This window comes from Podarcis raffonei, chromosome 2 (assembly GCF_027172205.1).
Source record: "Podarcis raffonei isolate rPodRaf1 chromosome 2, rPodRaf1.pri, whole genome shotgun sequence".
Classification (NCBI taxonomy): domain Eukaryota; kingdom Metazoa; phylum Chordata; class Lepidosauria; order Squamata; family Lacertidae; genus Podarcis; species Podarcis raffonei.
In genome coordinates, this window is record NC_070603.1 from 36,534,282 (window position 1) to 36,554,574 (window position 20,293).

Sequence of the window (20,293 nt, forward strand, 5' to 3'; positions counted from 1 at the left end):
TTTTACAAATGACAACTGTCTCCTAGGAATGCCAGGTGTTTCTTATGGCAATTGTCCCTTAGAAAACTGCAAGTTCACTCTCCACATTCTACTTGTTCTGTTTGTAGTTTTTGTAGTTGTTATCTTATTGCATTGTAAAAACTTTTAATGCTTTTAAAAATTAACATGAGAAAACTGTGAGTACAATAGAACATAAAAGATGTTCCATATTTCAGAACACAGCGAATCCATCAAAATTTATAAGACTCACATATCTACACAGTGTTCCTTCTTTCAGAGATTCTGACCCAGGAGTGCTGGGCTCCTCAGCACATTCACACTTACAATTAGAGGCATGGGGGCCATTTCCCACACAATTGTAATTAAGCTCCTGACGAGAGGAACAATATGGACCGAGTCCATCATTTGAGTCCTTCCTTCCTTCCTGGCACCCAAGGGATAGATGCAGACACTGCCAAACCATAACTGAGTCATCCTAGTTACATGTGGGGGCAGAATGAAGTGAGGTGATCGTTTTTCCTGCCCTCAGAAGGTGCCAGTCAATAAAACAAAGGAAGCCCCAAAAACAATGAAGTCACATCACACTTCCTCACACCCAGAGACATACTACTGGAGGGACTGCATGTTAGTAGCATCCGTGATCTTCTCACAAGCACTCATATACTGGTCGCTGACGTTTATTAAGAGAGTGCTGGAACTGTGGCTGTGTGAGGGGTATGCTAAAAACTCACAGCACTCTTAGCAAACTACAACTCCCATGATTCCTTGGGAGAAGCCTGCCACAACAGTTAAAGTGGTATACTGGTGCTTTAATTGTATGGTGTTCTTTTACAGGAGGGATGCCAGAACTGGAAAAGGGGCTCCCACACTGACCTCTGCCAAGCCTCAGCTCCATCTACTGGGTCCAGTCTTAACCAGCTGCTTAGGCCTCCCTATCTCCCCACACATGATTTATTTGGGGGATGCAAGACCTTTCTGTGGTGTACTCACACCTTCTAAGAGTTTGGCCTTGTCACAATACCTCTCAAAACTCATTTCTGCACATTCACATTTTATAACTATTTTGATATAGTCGTGGCCGACTCTGGGGTTGCGGCGCTCATCTCGCTTTATTGGCCAAGGGAGCCGGTGTACAGCTTCCAGGTCATGTGGCCAGCATGACTAAGCCGCTTCTGGCGAACCAGAGCAGCACACAGAAACGCCGTTTACCTTCCCTCCGGAGTGGTACCTATTTATCTACTTGCACTTTGATGTGCTTTCGAACTGCTAGGTTGGCAGGAGCAGGGACTGAGCAACAGGAGCTCACCCTGTCGTGGGGATTCGAACCGCCGACCTTCTGATCTGCAAGTCCTAGGCTCTGTGGTTTAACTCACAGCGCCACCCGCATCCCTTCTTCTGTGTGTACATTGGTGCTATAAAGCGAAGGAGCTACTTTGCCAACCTTCTGCCTTCCAGATGTTGCTGGACTATGACTCCCATCGTTGGAAGTTGATCATTGGCCATTCTAGCTGGGGCTAGTGGAAGTTATAGTCCAAAACATCTGGAGGGCACCAGGTCCGAAAAAGCTGCTCCACACACAGTTTTCTATTTAATCTGCCTGGGGGGAAAGAATACTGATGACATTCCAAAATATAATTGAAAAAAATTCAGTTGAATTCTTTTTTTTTAAAGTGTGTATATGCTAGAAAGCCAGTGAAATTTCAAACCACTTCTAATTTTCACTGAGCAATTCTTTGTGGCATCTTATTTCAGCTGCACTTTTGAGAAAGACCCCTCAACTTCCATGGAACTATTAACTGGTAAAGATCCCATTCTGGCTTCCCACTGTACAGCAAACAATTATGTAACTCCACAATTCAGTTGGTTGTGGTGACACCAAACATGACAGGCCAATGTTTTAGCTGATAAGACTGAGACTGGACTCGCCTACTAGGTGGCTTCCTTCAGTATAGTGGCTACTTATTTACCTCAGAAAACCTATCTGCATGTTGATCTGACCAGCTCCTTCCAGTTTGTCATCTGTTTCTGCCAGCTCTCCTTCAAGTACATTCTGGATCTTGTTTAACTAGAATCACAATTGGGGTAGGGGGATCAAAAGCCATACTTGCCTTGAAGAACTTTGGTCATGAAACACTAATTTTCCTTTATGGAAAGTCCCTGGGAGAAAGGGGCACATCCTCACCTCCCCGTGTTGTAAACAATAGATAGTTTACATCCACATATATCAGAGCTAAGGTTCAGGTCTAGAGATTAAGAAAGTGCTTCCTATGAGGAATGTTAAACTGATTCATTGGTAACTGGAGCATCATCATGATTCACAACATTGGGGTTCTACTGGCTGAGTTTCAAGTTTAGAGTCACAAAATCAGGCTGAAGATTAACCACCACCCATAATATCTCAAATAAAACAGAGCACGTCTTTTAAAGACCCTTAAAGACACCTCAACAACAGCAACAAAAAGTAAACTGTATGACTACATTGTGAATATACTGAAAAGGTTATATGTTTCTTAAATGAAGATCATGAGCAATAGTAATGTTGTAAAGGGAAAATAGTAGAGCGATGAATTCCCCTGTTAAAGGAACTAAGAATTACAAAAAAAGGAGAGAAAGCTTAAGCTTGACATTGGGAATACTGTCATCATATTCAGGAAAAGGGGGGGCAATTATAATTAAATAACAATCCCCTCTAACGATCCTGAAGGCAGATTTATTTTCAGCACATGTTTACTGCTACAACCAAGCAAAACTAGACCCTGAGCAATTGACAAAAGCGTCAGCAGGAGACTCAAGGAAATGACAACAGCAGGGTGCAGGATCAAACTAAGCCTGGTGAAGTTAGGTGGTCACTGTGACCCAGACAGACAGGGGAACCACACTAGGACCACCCAATTACACCACTGAGCTTCAAGCAGCTAGTGCACATTCTATTTTAAATTGCAGTTTGCAGAAGCACAGAAAAAACAACAACTAAAGTGCGTCTCACTGATCTCATCCATGATAGGAATTGTGAGCACCTGGTACCTCCTGTAGCTAACAAACATCACTGTAATTCAGAAATGATGAATTGCAGGAAATCAGAAATATAAAATCATTTCTACAAGTTCTGCCGTCAAAGTAGCATGCAAACCAGCTTACAGTTCTCAAAATCTCAGCTTTCAATTTAAGTGGCTTGGATTTCTGATACTCAGAAGCTTGTTTCAAGTAGTAGGGCAGGCATCCCCAAACTTGGCCCGCCAGATGTTTTGGGACTACAATTCCCATCAACCCTGACCACCGGTCCTGTTAGCTAGGGATGATGGGAGTTGTAGTCCCAAAACACCTGGAGGGCTGAGTTTGGGGGTGCTTGTCAATGGTGGTCAATTGACTGCGCAACTTCAAGAAAGTCCCCCCCCACACACCTTGGTGTTTAGGAAGTTGGTCAAAATATATTCCATTCATAACGCTTTAAAGGTTGAGTGCTGATACAATGAACTTTATGTTTTGGATATGTTTTGATGGCTTCTAAGAACAGGATGCTTCTTGGGACTGGGCAAATTACCTCTTATATGAAAACCTGATTGAAAACATTCTTGCTGCAAATAAGGCAGCATAGTCTCTCCCTGACAGTCCCCTACCTTCTCTTTCTCAGTTTTCATGTCTTCTTCCATGGCCTGGAGTGCAGCAAGCTTTTCAGGAAGATCAGGTGGGATGAGAGCAATGTTCCGGTAAACTATCCAGCAAAAACACAGTAGAATTATAAATATATACAAGTGAGCCATCAGGTGACAAAACACTGTAGTGTCCAGTTCAGGGCTCCAGCCATGCCCTCTGTAGGGATAGTCCATCCCACTCCCCCCACTTCTTTAGGGACAGTCCATTCCAACTGCATTGAACAGTATCAGTGCACACTGTTTGGGGGTTTCAGTTTTTGTTGTTGTTGTTGCAAACTTTGGGGTCCCCCCTCTCCCCACAAACAAGCCTATAGCTCCCTCTTGTGGGTGGATGATGCCAGTTTAGTTAAATAAGATTCAGCACTCACAGAATGAAAGTTCGCTGTTAGTACATACGGTTGTCCCTTGGTTCTCGAATGCCTTGGTACTCATCTGTTTTGGCTCCCGAACACCACAAACCCGGAATAAGTGTTCTGGTTTGCAAATGTTTTTTAGAAGCCGAACGTCTGACGCAGCTTCCGATTGAGTGCAGGAAGCTCCTGCAGCCAATGGGAAGCCGAGCCTTGGTTTTCTAATGTTTTTGGAAGTCAAATGGACTTCCAGAATGGATTACGTTCGAGAACCAAGATATGACTGTATACAAGTAGGAATTAAAACATGGAAAGCTCCTGTTCCAGCCAAGCTACCTTCCAGATTACTCAATGCTTCTCCATTTAGCCTCCCTGCAGTGTGCCCACTGAACATGCTCATTCCTCATATGGATGGGTGACTTTTGACCCTCCAGACATTATGTCCATCATCACTGGCCATACTGCCCAAGAAATGCTGCCAGGAAATGTCCAAAAGGTTGCATGCTCCTGGTTAGCTCTAACCCCCAAATCAACCCTCCAAACATTTGGGTGGGCTTACATTTTTAGATTTTCCTTCCCAGAAAAAAATGGTTGCCCAACCTGTTGGAAATTTGCCGAAGCAGGTTCCAGATATTTGCCATTTAAAACAGAAACCCAGAAAACCGATACACACGTGATACATACGTGCATCTGTGAGGAAGTCTTGCAGCCTGCGGAGATCGGCGTAGCCACACTTGAATTGATCTAGGAGGCTGATCTGGTCTCGCAGAGCATAGTACAAGTCCGTCAGTTGAGCGAGAGACCGCAGGGCATCCACAGTCTCAGAGTAGCGGGCTGGGGCCAAAGTGGAGCCAGACTCGGACAGTGGCATGGGGGTTGTGGCGGAGAGCAGCGGAGATGCTGGAGGTGTAGCTCCAAGGACAGGCCCAGGGGGCAATACAAGCTGCATTCCAGGCTGCGCACCAGCCCCCTCACCAGGCTGGTAACCAAGAGGACTGGGCCAAAGAATCCCAGGCTGACCAAGGTACCCAGCTTGGGCATCAGGAGAACCAGGATAGAATGGAGGGGGTCCGGGAAATCCAGTTTGTATCCATGGAATGACAGCGCCTCCAGGGAAGGCTTCACCAGGCTGGGCGCCAAGGACTCCAGGATAGGCTCCGGGATAGGCTCCGGCATAGGGCGCCAGGCCTCCAGGATAGGCTGTTTCATCTCCAGGTGCGCCAGGCTGGGCCCCAGGTGCTCCAGGTTGAGCCCCAGGTGCCCCAGGCTGGGCTCCAGGTGCCCCAGGGTATGCCCCGGCTGCTCCAGGGTATGGAGCTTGGGCTCCAGGTGCACCAGGCTGGGCTCCAGGAGCCCCAGGATAGGCCCCAGGTGCTCCGGGATAGGGTGCTTGGGCTCCAGGGGCTCCGGGATAGGCCCCAGGTGCCCCAGGGTAGGGTGCTTGGGCTCCAGGAGCACCAGGCTGAGCTCCAGGAGCCCCAGGATAGGCCCCAGGTGCACCAGGATAAGCCCCAGGTGCTCCGGGATAGGGTGCTTGGGCTCCAGGGGCTCCGGGATAGGCTCCAGGAGCACCAGGATAGGCCCCAGGTGCCCCAGGATAGGGTGCTCCAGGATAGGCCCCGGGTGCCCCAGGATAGGGTGCTTGGGCTCCAGGGGCTCCGGGATAGGCCCCAGGAGCCCCAGGATAGGGTGCTTGGGCTCCAGGGGCTCCGGGATAGGCCCCAGGTGCCCCGGGATAGGGTGCCTGGGCCCCAGGAGCTCCTGGCTGGGTCCCTGGAGCACCAGCAACACCAGGCTGGCCTGGCTGAGCTCCAGGAATGCCTGCTGGAGCACTTCTTGGAGCCCCTGGTGCACCAGCCGGTGTTCCTTCTCTTCTGTGAGTGCCAGGCAAAGTTCCCGGAGATCCAGGAGTGGCTCTGCTTTCTGGAGAGGTTGCAGAATCAGTTGGAGAGTGTTGGACTGGACTTGTCACCTAGAAACATATAGAGAGGAGTGACAAAAGCAGGGGTGGCTTTAGCTTGGGGCATTATCACAGGCATCTCACATCTTGCAGTTGACTTCATAAGAACATCTCATGTCCACTGTGTATCAGGAACACTACCACCACCTTCAACTGCAGGGCTGCACCAGAGCAAATCCAAGATGGCGACCAGCACCATGCCACAGCCCCTCAGCAAATCCAAGGGCGCTGTCACTTTGGAAGCAGGTCAACTGGTTTTGTATCATCCTTAATTCAAACTAACAATACATGCTGCACAATCTGAGGTGTTGACTGGATTGCCCTTAGTTGGGTAAGGCCACAAGAAATGGGCTTTTGAAGTTTCCTAAGTGTCCAAGGACAGTGTGGTGCAACAGGTAAGATTGCTGGATTCAGATCTAGGAGGCCTTTGATAGGAAATGGCATTCTAAGTGTCACAAGGCGCTGCTGAAATTTGAATGATCCAAGTCCGCCCCAGTGTCGCTACTGAAAAGCTCATAAACCCTCCTTTGTATAGGAGCAGCAGCTGGGCAATTTCATTCATAAGCTTCAGTGCTTCTCCTTTGTCCACAATGGGAGTTAACTGTGGTTAACTCACTGATGAGAGGAAGACAATCTGCATGTGCTCAGAGGCAACCTTTCATTACTATTACTTGCCATGTTCAAGGGGTCTAGGCTGGTATTGAAAATAAGGACCAGAACTGAATGGCATAAACCAGTCCTTTTCCCTCAAATACTTGAATCCCTAGCCTGTATCCCTCTGGTTCTGCAGTTGTTAGCTTATGCTACCTCTGTCCAAGATCTACAGGGAAATTATGCAGGAATGCATAAGAGCCATCATACACTCAGTCAGAACTACTTTTTGTTCCTGAAATATTATTGCTGTTCAGATCAAAAAGCAGAAACTGACACCTGATCCTACACTTAATAAGAAAAAGGAAAAAAGCAGGAGCCCATGGATTACAGCTGATTCTCCATCATGAAGACTTGCTTTTAGACATAGAAACAGCCTGAAAAGTGACACTCTGCTTCACTCAATTATACCATGTTGACTGAGAGACTGGAAAGACTCACTCATGGAATCAGAGTACATATAAACCAAGAGGGAATATTTCACTGCAGTGATTTCCTTCTATTGAGATTCTGACGTAGAACAAAGAATTACACTGGCCAGAAACAATTTCTATGCACATTTCAGAATAGACTAACCAAGTGCTGATTTTCCCAAAAGGTAAGAAAGCAAGTAGCTGGGTAAATTTTCTAGAATTCCTGCTATTGTACCTTTGTCAGGAATCCTAAATATTTCATTTTGCTGTTCACTGAATTCTTTTAAGTCTGGAGGTAAGAAATGGCTGGGCCCAGAGCCCAAAGCCTGGCCTCAAACCAATCATTAAGCCATGGAAAGATGCTACAGTAAAGTGGTATCTTTTTTAGATCTGTACTTTGCACATGCACAGATGATCTACAGTAATGAATCTATCATACCACTTTAAAACAGTTCATTATTTTGTGGAAACTGGCTATATATCCAAATGCAGGCATTTAACATGCATGCAAGTTTTGCCCTATCTGGCCTTATGGGACACTAGCTGCTCTATGACTATGGAAATGTGAAATTAATGATGCTTACAACAATTCTAAATGGGTGCTTTGGAGCTGCACTGTTTTAAATGTTCTTCAGGGGCCAAAACAATAGCCCTGAGGTGTTCTCACATTGTTGTTTAGGTGCTAAATTGCTTTTCTCTCTCTCAAACTCCTGCATGCCTTTGCTCTCAAGTAAAAGAAATACAAACTCGCATAGTCTTTATAACACTGCATCACGGTTATGCTCAGGACAAAGATTTTTCTTCAAGATATTCATCCAGGAAATGCAGTATGCACAGGAGAACCAAGTACAAATCAAAACAACAAAGAGCCTTGTGACACCTTAACTAACAAATTTATTATGGCACAAGCTTTTATGGACTAGAGTTCGCTTCATCAGACTCTTCGTGGGGCAAGACGACCTAAGCATTTAACACCAATTATGGCATGACTACACTAGCTACCAATTAGTTTCTGGGCTCAACTCTGATTTTGTTGAGTGCTGATTTTGACCTAATTAAGCCTTATGCAGCTAAGGACTCCAATACCTTTTGGACTGCCTCTTCACACATGAACCTACCAGGGCACAGCAATCATCAGAAAAACTTTGTTGTGTGCCTTCAACAAGAGAGGTGCGGAGCGTGGCAACATGAGAATGGGCCTTATGAGAAGGGTGGCTCCCCATTTGAGGAATGTTCTCCCCACACCTGGTACTATCACTGTCTGCTCCAGGTTCCAGGCTAAAAACATACACAAGATAAATACTGACCTTGACCAGTGGGGGAAAGCATTGTTTGTTCTTCTGCCTCGGGCAGAAAAATGTCTGGAGATGGCCTTGTGCAAACAGCTTTGTGCTTCTAACATAGGACCCTTTCTAAACACTTACGTTCTTTTGGTGGCAGTGGGAGAATAAAGCACCCCTCTTAGTCACACATTCATTTCAGCCATGGGATGCAGTCAAAGGGGAGGGGGTAGAACTAGCATTGTTCAAGGGGATGGGTTGGTTTCTGAGGTTTTAGAAGTATAAGCGGCATGTGCCCAAGCACTGGAGAGTATAAGCAAAGTCAACCTCCTATGAGGAAAACAGAGATATCCTCCACCTCCCACACTGTCCCCAATTTAAAACCACGTGGATACAGGCTTCACCATGATGCACCAGAAAATGATGACATGGCCACCTTCCAATAGGCAATTACCAACTTCACAGAAAATACCCATATTGGGGTATAATATCTGCTATTTTTCTGCAAGTGTGATTAGCTTTCTGAATGCTGGGCCAAATGTATGGACAAATAGGCTGCCAGGCTGAGATGATGTCACCAGGACGGATTAGTGGTGCCTGAAAGGAAAATATATAATGTCCAGAAAGACCAATCTTTGAACACTTGAAGCTAGATTAACTTGTGATTTCCATCCTCATGAGAGCACTCTGTATCTGCCCATTTTTATACTTTAAAAGTGGCATTTTTATGTCATGCATTCAGTGCTTCGTTTCTTTTTTCTAAAAAAAGAGAGATGTTGGGGCTCAAGTCTGTTTGGAAACATCACTTTCTGTTCCGAAGGCTTTCCTTGCACCCCGCCCAACAATATTCCTGATGTGTGAAAATACTCTGCAGTTATTCAGTAGCAAGGGGAATGCACCCTGCATCTGGCTTAAGGGCACTTTCATTTAGCTTTACTTTTTGTATTCTGGGCTTGAAACTGTAGCTGAGCTGCTGGCAGATTCTGTGGCTGAGTCCTGGCAGAACAAATAAAGCCCTGTACAGTAGTATCTTCATCCAGCATCTCCCAAGATAGTGACCAGACAGATGGCAAGCAGTGGAGGTCAATGGAAAGGTCCAGAACAATCTATGTGAGCCACACACTAGCTTGTCATCAACTTTGTTGCATGCTTATTAAATACAAAAGGCAGAAAATGAAGCCCCACATTGGGCTGATCAGAGGCCACTGAAAATTAGCACAAAATAAATGTCACCCCCACCCCTGGAACTGGCCATAAGGTGATGAAGAAATGTGCTTCATGGTGCACAGATTGTACGTAGAAAACTCTTTTTGTACACAATAATATAGGTCTAAGTGAAGGGGATAAATAGGACATGAAATTCAACATATAAAGGATGCATGCATTGTCTTGGTATTTTTCATGAAGAAAACGTTCATGTGCAAACCTTTTATCCTCCAATCTTCATTTTGCTACAGAAATCATACTCACGGGAGATGGGCTCCTCTTCCCTTTCACGAGGACGTCCTCTAGAACGTCCCACCGCACCATATTGCTCATCTCCTCTGGGGAAGGAAACTGGCTCAGCCTCTTCTCTAAGTCTTTCTACAGACAAACAAAAACATTAAAGAGGTCACACTTTATTCCCCATGAATAGTATGGAAGAGGCCATTGCAGCCACCTTCATTTATTCTTCATTAGGAACCTTGGCTGTGGAGAGGTATCAGAGGACTAGGATACATACCAGCGAAGAGCTAGTGGGTACATCAAACTATGGGACAACCCTTTTTGGAGAAGTGTCAACAGGGCGGGGATGGGAAGGTACTGAATGTTACAAGACACACACACACACACATGGGGATTAGCAGGTGCTGCTTAAACTAACCAGTGAGGGTACATCTTCAAGGCAGCTTCTGATGCTATGAATCTGATACATTAGCACAAAGGTGGGAGTACAGAAAATGAACAAATCATGTGCCAGCGAGTGGCTGGGTTCCCCGCTATGGACAAATTGAACACTGTATGCTAGTCTGACACTGCAAATGTGCTGGAACAGGCAGGGTGGAGAAGTAGGCTTGGGACCAGTGTGGACGGAATTTGCCAATGCCTATTGACCATGGCAAACTGATAGGTCACTGAATTTACTTCTGGTCCTGTGCAAAACTAGCACACAGCAGGGAGAGGTTGCTATCTGCATGGAGACTGGTGTTCTGTAGAGGAGCTGTGTGGGAACATACCACTTCGTTATCCAAACTTATCTGATCACTTAAGCAAGTCTTCAGTCGATCGTCAAATGCATGGGGGTCCAACTGCAAAAGGAAGGAAAAGATAATTTAGGATTTCCCCAGGCTGCTCAAGAATAATGTATGAGTGCAAACACGTTCTAATATTGTAAAAGGAGCACTGCAAAAGTGAGCTTGTTTTCCCCACACTTTTAAAATACAAGAGGTGAGCACCTGGGGAAAAGCCTTGCAGGGAAAATAAAACTCAGGCACCTTTATGCATGCCCAGTTCACAGCAAATGCATAGCTCAGGGGGCCATTTTTCCTCCCAACAAACCTTTGGGGACAGGAGCAAACATCACGTTTCCAAGAGAACAAAGAAACAAAAGCACAGCCCAGAAACCTGAATTGCTCTCATGGGATAGCCTCTGGGGATGTATCTGGGTATTCAATATTGCTCAAAAATACACAGTATTAAGCATAGCATCCCAGTGCCTGCTATGAATATGCCAGGTTGAGTTTTGGATTGCCAAGGCTGAGAACGGCTTCTTCCAACACTTCCAGACCTATGGCCAGGCCTGGGGCAAATAATACACAATGACAATCAGCCCATTTCTTTAACAGTAGGTCTCCCCAATCATATATCAAAATGGGAGCGAAGTTCCACTTTGACAAACACATTGAACATGTGGGTCAGACTGCTGAACCTCTCATCCTCTCAGTGTTGCTTTCCTCCTGAACTCTGAGGGGTTAGGTGGACCCAACAGGAAAAGTGGTTAAATAGAAGGAAATAAGGCATGGACTAGTTTACCAATGCTAAGTGATCCTTGATTTTTTGTACTTCATCCTCTAAATTAGCTGTGGCTGCCTTCATTTTGCCAGCCTCATCTATTACATCCTGCAACAAAGATATGGCCTAGAAAACAAAAAGAGATACAATATCAGTGAAAGGAAGGAATACATGGACTCCTCTAAATATCAGCCTAAATATAATTTCCAACTGACAAGAAGCTACCATGTGTTTCCTAATGTCTCTGACTGCCAAAGACAGAAGATATGCTGTAGGAAACCTATTTTCAGGTCTTACAGAGCCCATTCCCACTTTAAGCAGCCTACGCTGGAGAGGAGCTGTTTCCCTAGGATAAACTACATCCAAAAGAGGAAAAGAGGGAACAGCATCAATATAGCCCCCCAAAAGCCCACCACCTACTGCAAGGTGGTAGGATAGAATACATTGAGCAAAGGCAAGGGGGACCTCCAACAATTTTTTGATGCCCAATATGTTTTAACCATTGGCTTTTCTGCAGAGGCAACAATATTTTTCTAAATTTCAGTATAAGAAAGTCAACTATCTTCAAGCAGGTACAAACTCTTTATCTTGAAATTCAGATATTATTGCCTTTGAAAGAGTGCTGATGCACAGGAGCACCTTAGGCATCTAAAATAGGGCTGCCATACATCTGGGATTTAAAAGGCGGAATTGACGTCCAGGGGGATTTCTGAAAGGTGACGCTTTGTTCTGGCAAGTCATTAAAAAAAGATTGTGTTTCTTTGGTGTTTTTGTAGAAAAACAACTTTCAGGGGGACCTGGTTCTTACTTTTTGAAATATGGCAACCCTATCTATAACACTTGTCAGATCCTATCCCAGCACCTTCAGATTTGCACACAAACACCCGACTAGATCTGTACTCCAGGATTAACATAGGGGATTGGCATTAGACATCTGACTATACTCTGGAGCCTTCTGGTCCTGACCACTACTGCCCATTCAGCCTTGCTCTCCAAGTGAGTAAAGTAAGGAGAAGGAGCAGTAACTTCCACAAGCTTTCTCTTGTCCCTCTGGGAAGTGGTGCACATTAGGTCCGGAGGAAGAGACAAGTGAATGGGCAGTGATAAGAAGGAAGTGGGTGCCGTCAGAGATCTTGCCCAAGCTCTTCCAAAAATAAAACCTAGAACCAGGACAGCTTTCCAGCAGGACTGCTACACTTTCCCTAATAGCTTAATAGCCTCATAGGGATGATGTGGTGGTTGTGGAATAAAGATACAGTGGTACCTCAGGTTACATACGCCTCAGGTTACATACGCTTCAGGTTACAGACTCTGCTAACCCAGAAATAGTGCTTCAGGTTAAGAACTTTGCTTCAGGATGAGAACAGAAATCGTGCTCCGGCGGCGCAACAGCAGCAGGAGGCCCCATTAGATAAAGATTGAGGTTGAATCCTGACAAGACAGAAGTAGTGTTTTTGGGGGACAGGCGGGTGTGGGGGATTTCCTGGTCCTGAATGGGGTAACTGTGCCCCTGAAGGACCAGGTGCGCAGCCTGGGAGTCATTTTGGACTCACAGCTGTCCATGGAGGCGCAGGTTAATACTGTGTCCAGGGCAGCTGTTTACCAGCTCCACCTGGTACGCAGGCTAAGACCCTACCTGCCCGCGGACTGTCTCACCAGAGTGCTGCATGCTCTAGTTATCTCCCGCTTGGACTACTGCAACGCGCTCTACATGGGGCTACCTTTGAAGGTGACCCGGAAACTGCAATTAATCCAGAATGCGGCAGCTAGACTGGTGACTGGGAGTGGCCACCGGGACCACATAACACCGGTTCTGAGAGATGTGCATTGGCTCCCAGTACGTTTCCGAGCACAATTCAAAGTGTTGGTGCTGACCTTTAAAGCCCTAAACGGCCTCAGTCCTGAATACCTGAAGGAGCGTCTCCACCCCCATCGTTCAGCCCGCACACTGAGATCCAGCGCCGAGGGCCTTCTGGCGGTTCCCTCATTGCGAGAAGTAAGGTTACAGGGAACGAGGCAGAGGGCCTTCTTGGTAGTGGCACCCACCCTGTGGAACACCCTCCCTTCAGATGTGAAGGAAATAAGTTGCTATCCTATCTTTAAAAGACATCTGAAGGAAGCCCTGTTCAGGGAAGTTTTTAATATTTAACGCTGTATTGTTTTTAATACTTAATTGGGAGCCGCCCAGAATGGCTGGGGAAACTCAGCCAGATGGGCGGGGTCTAAATAAATTATTATTATTATTATTATTATTATTATCATCATCATCATTATTATTAAGTGGTGCTTCAAGTTAAGAACAGTTTCAGGTTAAGTACGGACCTCTGAAACGAATTAAGTACTTAACCTGAGGTACCACTGTGCTGGTTTTCTTCAACCCTGCTTCCTCCCTAAATAGTTTACCTGCCTCAAGTTGTATGCGCCTCTTGATTCTGGTGTTATGAAGAGTCACATTTACGGTAGCTATTCCCTATGTACTTAAAGCCATGCATAGCTTTTGCTTGCACCACAGGAGATGCATGGTGATTCTTAGAAAGTTGGTTTGGAGCCAGAAGAAAACCCAACAGAGCAGTCTTAAGATTCCAGTAGGATTATGTGGATTTGGGGGGTGGGGTGGAATAGTCAGCTAGCTTGCTCACCAGGACACGAACAGAATAAAGGCAACATTCTCAAAGTAAGTTTCTAGTTCTCCTGTTGGCTACAAAAACAAACCAACCATAAAATGTGCTTGCAATATGTGCTGTCATTAATGTCCCTCAAGTTCATTCACACACAAGTCCACGGTGAGGAGCTTTTATGTTCTGGTATTGGTTGTCTTGACTAATCTGATAAGGCCTAGGCAATGAATCATCTACTAAAGGAAATAATCAAGTCTCTGTCTTGCTTTGTTGTGGAAGCCTCCCCAAATAGGAAACCAGGAAATAGTAGTTCAAATTCACTAAATGATTACATTTCCTACCACCCTCTTCAATGCACTAGACACCAGGAGGTTAGTTGAAAATCAGAATAGCAGCTATCTCACTAAGAATTCAAGTATAGACTTGTCCCAGGCCTTTGCCAGATGCGACTGGACATAACAATTTGCTGCTCATTAACTCATAGGCGGTTTCACACAGAGCTTGCCCTGTCACCACTATCCACTCTGAATCTGGAATACTTATGAGCATGTACTTATTGCTATAGCTCCCCTCATAGACTAGTAGGGGCATGTTGTCTGGGGGGACTCTATACTGCAAAATGCTCCTGTTCTTCTTATCTAATGAAACATAGAAATCTGATAAATATTATATACACTGATTAATTCAATTTAATATACCACTTTTCAGTTGCCTCTCACAAAGCAGTTTACATTAAAATCTTAAAACAAGAGGCAGCAATTAAATCTATAGAATAAGCCAGCCAAGATAATCTACAAGAGGGATATTTTTTGAAAGCTACATCTCCCCTTCCCACAGGTAAAGAGGTTCTTTGAGTAGCCCTGGGGTGGCGGTTAAGGGAGGGAGAGGTCACCTCAACTCCAATACTGGGAACCAGGTTGTAGGCAGCTCTCCAGGCCAGTTTGTCTTTAGTCTCTCCTCCCTTCAGGGAAAGATGGTCCTCAGAAGGCCCCATAGTGGCAGATAGTAGAGATGGAAACCACCTCACTCACTCGCAAATGTCTGTATATGAGTGTATGTCTGTGTCCAGAAGGACTGGAATTCAGTCCCAGATGGCGAAAACGGAAAGCGGAGCCTTCAGTGCTCCCAGCGGGGATTGGAGCTCATCACACACACACACACACACACACACACACACACACACACACACACCTCCTACCAAAACTGCATTCATATTAATTTGTTATCAACACTATACAGACGATAACCAGACCTAACTAACTGGAAGGCTGCCTGATTTAAAACATCCTGGTGTGTGCATCAAGAGATGGCTAGAACTAACAGGCCAAAGCCAGGCCAAGACATTTTGTTGCCTGAGGTGAGGGAGAAGATGGTGCTCCCCTTTTCCACATACAAAAGGCCATTCAACTGGCGGCTGAAACTTACTCCAGTGCTGGTTGACAGAGACAGCAGCAGCATCCTGAGAGCAGCAGGTTAGCTTAGGGGGCACAGGGCAGACTGCATGGCAGGACTGGGGGGGTGCTGTTACTGCCCCCAACAGCTCCCTCACTCTGCCACAGAGGTGGAAAAGCTCAGGCTCAGGGACCAAATGTGGCCTTCTAGAATTCACTGTCTGGTCCTCAGGACTCTCTCCATGCCACACCCTTTCTCCCTAGGCCCCAACCCTCCCTGCCCCTGCTGTGCTCCTTCCTTGACTGTTTTTGCCTTGCTGGTCCTTGAACTCTGATAATGCCTCTTGCTTGCCTAGATAGAGGGGATGGAGAAGAGTGTGGGAGCATGTGTAGAAACTAGTCTACTGTACAAAGATGAGATTTACATTTCAGTGGTACCTTGGGTTAAGAACTTAATTTGTTCTGGAGGTCTGTTCTTAACCTGAAACTGTTTTTAACCTGAAGCACCACTTTAGCTATGGGGCCTCCCGCTGCGCCGCCGCTGTACGATTTCTGTTCTCATCCTGAAGCAAAGTTCTTAACCCGAGGTAATATTTCTGGGTTAGCGGAGTCTGTAAACTGAAGCGTATGTAACCTGAAGCATATGTAACCCGAGGTACCACTGTAATTGCTCCACCAACATTTTGTTCTGGACTGGTCCCATCCACTAGTGGCATGTGGCTCCTGGAAGACTGCCCAGATAGGAATGTGGCCCTCAGGCTGACAAATATTCCATGTCTCTGCTCTATTTAATGTTATTCCTATGCACGGAATACAGGTAACGGACTCCTGCCCACCCAGCTGGGGTCTCAGCACAAGCCAGAATAAGCCAGCTTCTAAATAGCAAGAGATGAGTCTCTACATGTCCAGCTCACTGGAGCATCTAGAACTAATGGAAACTTAAGGAATGCAAGATATTTCAACTGCTCCTGCAGTTGCCTGTTGCAAAGCTTAGCTCTGCTGGGAGACAATCTTGGCATAGCATACCTCACAGTTCACAAACTGTGCTGCCTTTGGTTCACCAATTCTAATGCAGGGAAAGATGTTCAGGGCAGAGGGTGGGGGCACACAGTGTTACTGGCATCCATCCAGCTTTCCACTTTAGCCAGTCCCAGTGCTCCTTTGACAGGTAAATCAATGCCTGTCTGGTGTAACTTAGCAAATCCTCTGGATTTCTCAGAACTTTAGCAAAACAATGATTTCTCTGTTGCCAATGACTTTACGAAGCACTACAAGTAACGAAAGCTTTGGCATGAACTGTTTTTGAAATGTATGAACCAACATTTTAATAATCAGTCGCTTGAAAGAGTATTCAAACTCTTAAGTCAAAAACGTAAAACAGGAATTAATACTAATTCTGGAAATTTGAAGGTGAAGCTTGTATGGACAAGGTACCTAGATGTAAATACCAAGTGCATACTTGGTGCATTTTCTTAAGGGTTACTAAATGATTCCATGGGGAAACATTTATTTATGCTTCTGTTCATAATTCCAGGAGGCATCACCTCCACGGAGGAATACATGTGAAGCTTCAGGTACTGCCGAGATCTGCACAACAGATCTAGAATCACGGTGCAGCAGTTTATGGTGTTTGCCAACACAACAATGCATAATAGTTCTCTTTGTCTCTTCACTCCAACACAAGTTGACAGTTAAACATCTTTGGAGCGGGGTGAAACTTTCAGAAAGGGACTTCCGGTCAGCGCCAGCGACTAATGGCGGATTCCCTCTGAGCTCCGGAGGGAATCGGCTCCGCGGGGACTGGGTCTGGCCGCTGCGGTGAAGCGGGGACCCGAAGAAATCACAGGCGGTGAAATTTTGGGAACAAGAAGGAGATAGACTGAAACTGCAGAGTTTTGAGAAACTAAAAAACAAAGTGCAAGACTGGCTTCATTATTATCAGATAATGGAGGCTTACAATTTGGATAAGAAAGTTGGCTTCCAGGTGGAAAAATCTAAATTGGAAACAGAACTGTTAGAACCCAAAACTAAGATTTTGTCAAAAATGTATAACTTGCTGTTGAAATGGAACACTCAGGATGAGACGGTCAAATCTGCTCTGATCAAATGGGTACAAGATGTTGGACATAACATTATGTTTGCTGACTGGGAACAGTTGTGGACCACTGGGATGAAATTTACGGCATGTAATGCCTTAAGAGAAAATATTATGAAAATGATATACAGGTGGTACATGACCCCAGTCAAGCTTGCAAAAATTTACCATTTGCCCGACAATAAATGTTGGAAATGCAAAGAAAATGAAGGTACATTCTTCCACCTTTGGTGGACGTGCCCTAAGATTAAGGCTTTCTGGGAAATGATCTATAACGAATTGAAAAAGGTATTTAAATATACCTTCTTGAAGAAAAAGGTATTTAAATATACCTTCTTGAAGAAACCAGAGGCATGGTCGGCCAATTGGTGTCAAAAAAGGATAGAACTTTCTTTTTGTTGTAGAACTTTCTACAACAGCAGCAAGAATACTTATTGCAAAGTACTGGAAGACGCAAGATTTACCCACTCTGGAAGAATGGCAGATGAAGATGATTGACTGCATGGGATTGGCAGAAATGACTGGCAGAATCCGTGACCAGGGAGAAGAGTCGGCGGAAGAAGATTGGAAGAAATTCAAGGACTATCTACAGAAATATTGTAAAATTAATGAATGTTGAATGATGTTGGATAGAAATCAAGGGGTTTTTAGCTGTAATGCTTTGAGATAAGGATTTGCTGAATAAATAATTTGAATTGGAATACAAGAAGGGGAGGTATGAGGAGGTCAGGGAAATATGTCATTGACAACTAAGTATTGTGAATTTTATGTGTTTTTAAACTTTTTTGCTTTTTTCTTTTTGTTTGTATAAAAATTGGAAACTTTAATAAATATCTTTTAAAAAAAAGAAAGAAACTTTCAGAAATGAATGATTGACAGCTTGCTGTACCGTATCCCTGCAGCGAGCTAGGCCTTTAAAGGAAAAATAACCAAACCAAAGCAGTCCTCATGCCTCCTTCAAAAACTAGTCTAAAATTAATATTGTTCGCAATCGCTATAAAGGGCACTCTTAACTCAATTCTGATGTAACCTTTGCATGCCCCTGAAATTTCTACAATCTGGGTGTGTTTTTTTAATCGTTCACATACCTTGTTGATGCCCTCTTCGTTGGCTTCAACTTTCTTCTGCAACTGCATCGCTTGCCATAGATCGGCCACAGAGCCACTCCTGGCTTTATCCATCAAGTCGGTACCAGAAGGCAGCTTCTCTAGGCCAGACATTTGCTGTTCAAACCCTTTGACCCGCTTTCCCAACCCCTGCACTTTCCCCTGGACTCCCTGCACTTGATCTTGCATTCCTTGGACCTGATCTTCCACCCCTTGCACCTGATCTGCCATCCCTTGGAGGTTAGCCTGCAGTGCGAACATTTGCTTTTCCAAGTCGTCAAGGCGAGATTCTATGTCTTTGTCTGAAACCCCCTTTTCCTTCCTGGGCCTGCCTTCTTTGCCTTCTTTGCCCTCCAGGCCTTCTTTGCCTTCCTTGCCCTCCAGGCCTTCTTTGCCTTCTTTGCCTTCCTTGCCCTCCAAGCCTTCCTTGCCTGCCCTGCCTTCCTTGCCTTCCTTGCCTGCCCTGCCTTCCCGGCTCTCCTTGCCTGCCCTGCCATCCTTGCCCTTCAGTAACTCTTCATCGGATAGTATCTCCCCAACCCCCGTCTCAATAGCCACCGGCACGTCTGGCTTGGATGGCGGGCCCCGATCCACCTTGACCTCCGCCATGGCATCCTGGATTTTGAGGTACCTGAGGATGGCATGGAGGAGGGTGTGGAGGGCATTGAAATTGACATGGCCAACTTCTGGAGTCCCTATGGAGATGTCCGCCAACTCGTACAAGGTGACTTTCAGAGACATGTCTGCACCCCTTTCGACCCACCCTTCGCTTTGCGACAACTGCCAGCTGCCTTATTTAAGAAAGATAAAACAAAATCTTCTTTTAAGAAATAACAAAAAAAAAACAAAACACCTCCTAATCTTTTATTAACCCCTATGAAAATATAACGCTGGGATGGGAAGGCAGTTCAATAAATAAAATCTCATCCCTTTTTTTAACAAGGAATATCTGGAGTATATATATATATATATATATTTAAGCCCAATTTATTGTAAGCCCATTCCTAAAAGTGAGCAGGCTGGCGCCATAAAGGGATGAGCAGCGCCTCTATCTCGCTTTATCTTTTTGCCTATCCTTTTCCTACCCGCCCCCCCCTCAAAACGACCACCCCTATTTAAAGGGCTTTTTCAAAGCTCCCCTCAGCCTAAGCAGCACCCGCCCCCAGCGCAGCTCGCAGCTCGGGCGAGCGACAGACTGACGAGCAGCTCCCAGCCGAAGCTCGTAAAAGAAGCCGCCTCCGCCGCGGACAATCCGGCCCCGTTCGAATCCTTGCGTTCCATTGGTTGCCTCACAAACCTTCTCGTTCCCGGATTGGCTTCGAGAACTGCTCAGGTGTTTTTGTTTACCTCGCCGGCTGCCGGCTGATTGCGAGCCGGCGTTTGTGGTTGCTACGCAACGGGGGCGACCGCCCTCCGCTGTTCCGGGACTCGCGGGGCCGCGCGAATTATGACTCCGCGCGCTCCCCCCGCCCTTGCTAGGCAGAGAGGAATGGGCGGGAGCCGAAGGAATCGGGGAGGTTTCTTAGCCAGTTTAATATATTTCCACTTTAATTAAGCTATTTCTTTCCTATGAGTTTCCGAGCAGCAGATTCAAAAAGTATAAAATAAAATTTAGACGCTACACACACTGATTTTTTTAAAGGGGGGCTGTCCCCCCTATATCTGTTGGTGGCATTCGTAGATCTGTTTACTTTAAACATTTAAATTGCCCCGTAGGTTTTACAGGAAAAAAGGGGAAAGTGCTGAAATACTGCGCAGAACCACGTAAGCGTGATTTAGCCCTAA

The 20,293-nt window shown here is 45.5% G+C and overlaps 1 protein-coding gene across 4 annotated transcripts in view; it reads right to left on the reverse strand.

The window, feature by feature from the left end:
* Nucleotides 1-19,883, reverse strand: part of QRICH2 (glutamine rich 2) — a 43,667-nt gene extending 23,784 nt beyond the window's left edge. For 3 of the 4 annotated variants that reach the window (XM_053376002.1, XM_053376001.1, XM_053376000.1), the window contains exons 1-7: nt 18,491-19,624; nt 11,320-11,424; nt 10,524-10,595; nt 9,778-9,891; nt 4,688-5,975; nt 3,618-3,712; nt 1,968-2,065 (exon numbers count right to left, since the gene is read on the reverse strand). In XM_053376002.1, coding sequence (XP_053231977.1) covers nt 1,968-2,065; nt 3,618-3,712; nt 4,688-5,975; nt 9,778-9,891; nt 10,524-10,595; nt 11,320-11,424; nt 18,491-19,249 — 2,531 coding nt within the window. In that variant the 5' untranslated portion in view covers nt 19,250-19,624. Of the gene's footprint in view, nt 1-1,967; nt 2,066-3,617; nt 3,713-4,687; nt 5,976-9,777; nt 9,892-10,523; nt 10,596-11,319; nt 11,425-18,490; nt 19,625-19,805 lie in introns of those variants that run through there. The other variant, XM_053376003.1, reaches the window with a different exon arrangement.
* Nucleotides 19,884-20,293: the final 410 nt, after the last annotated feature.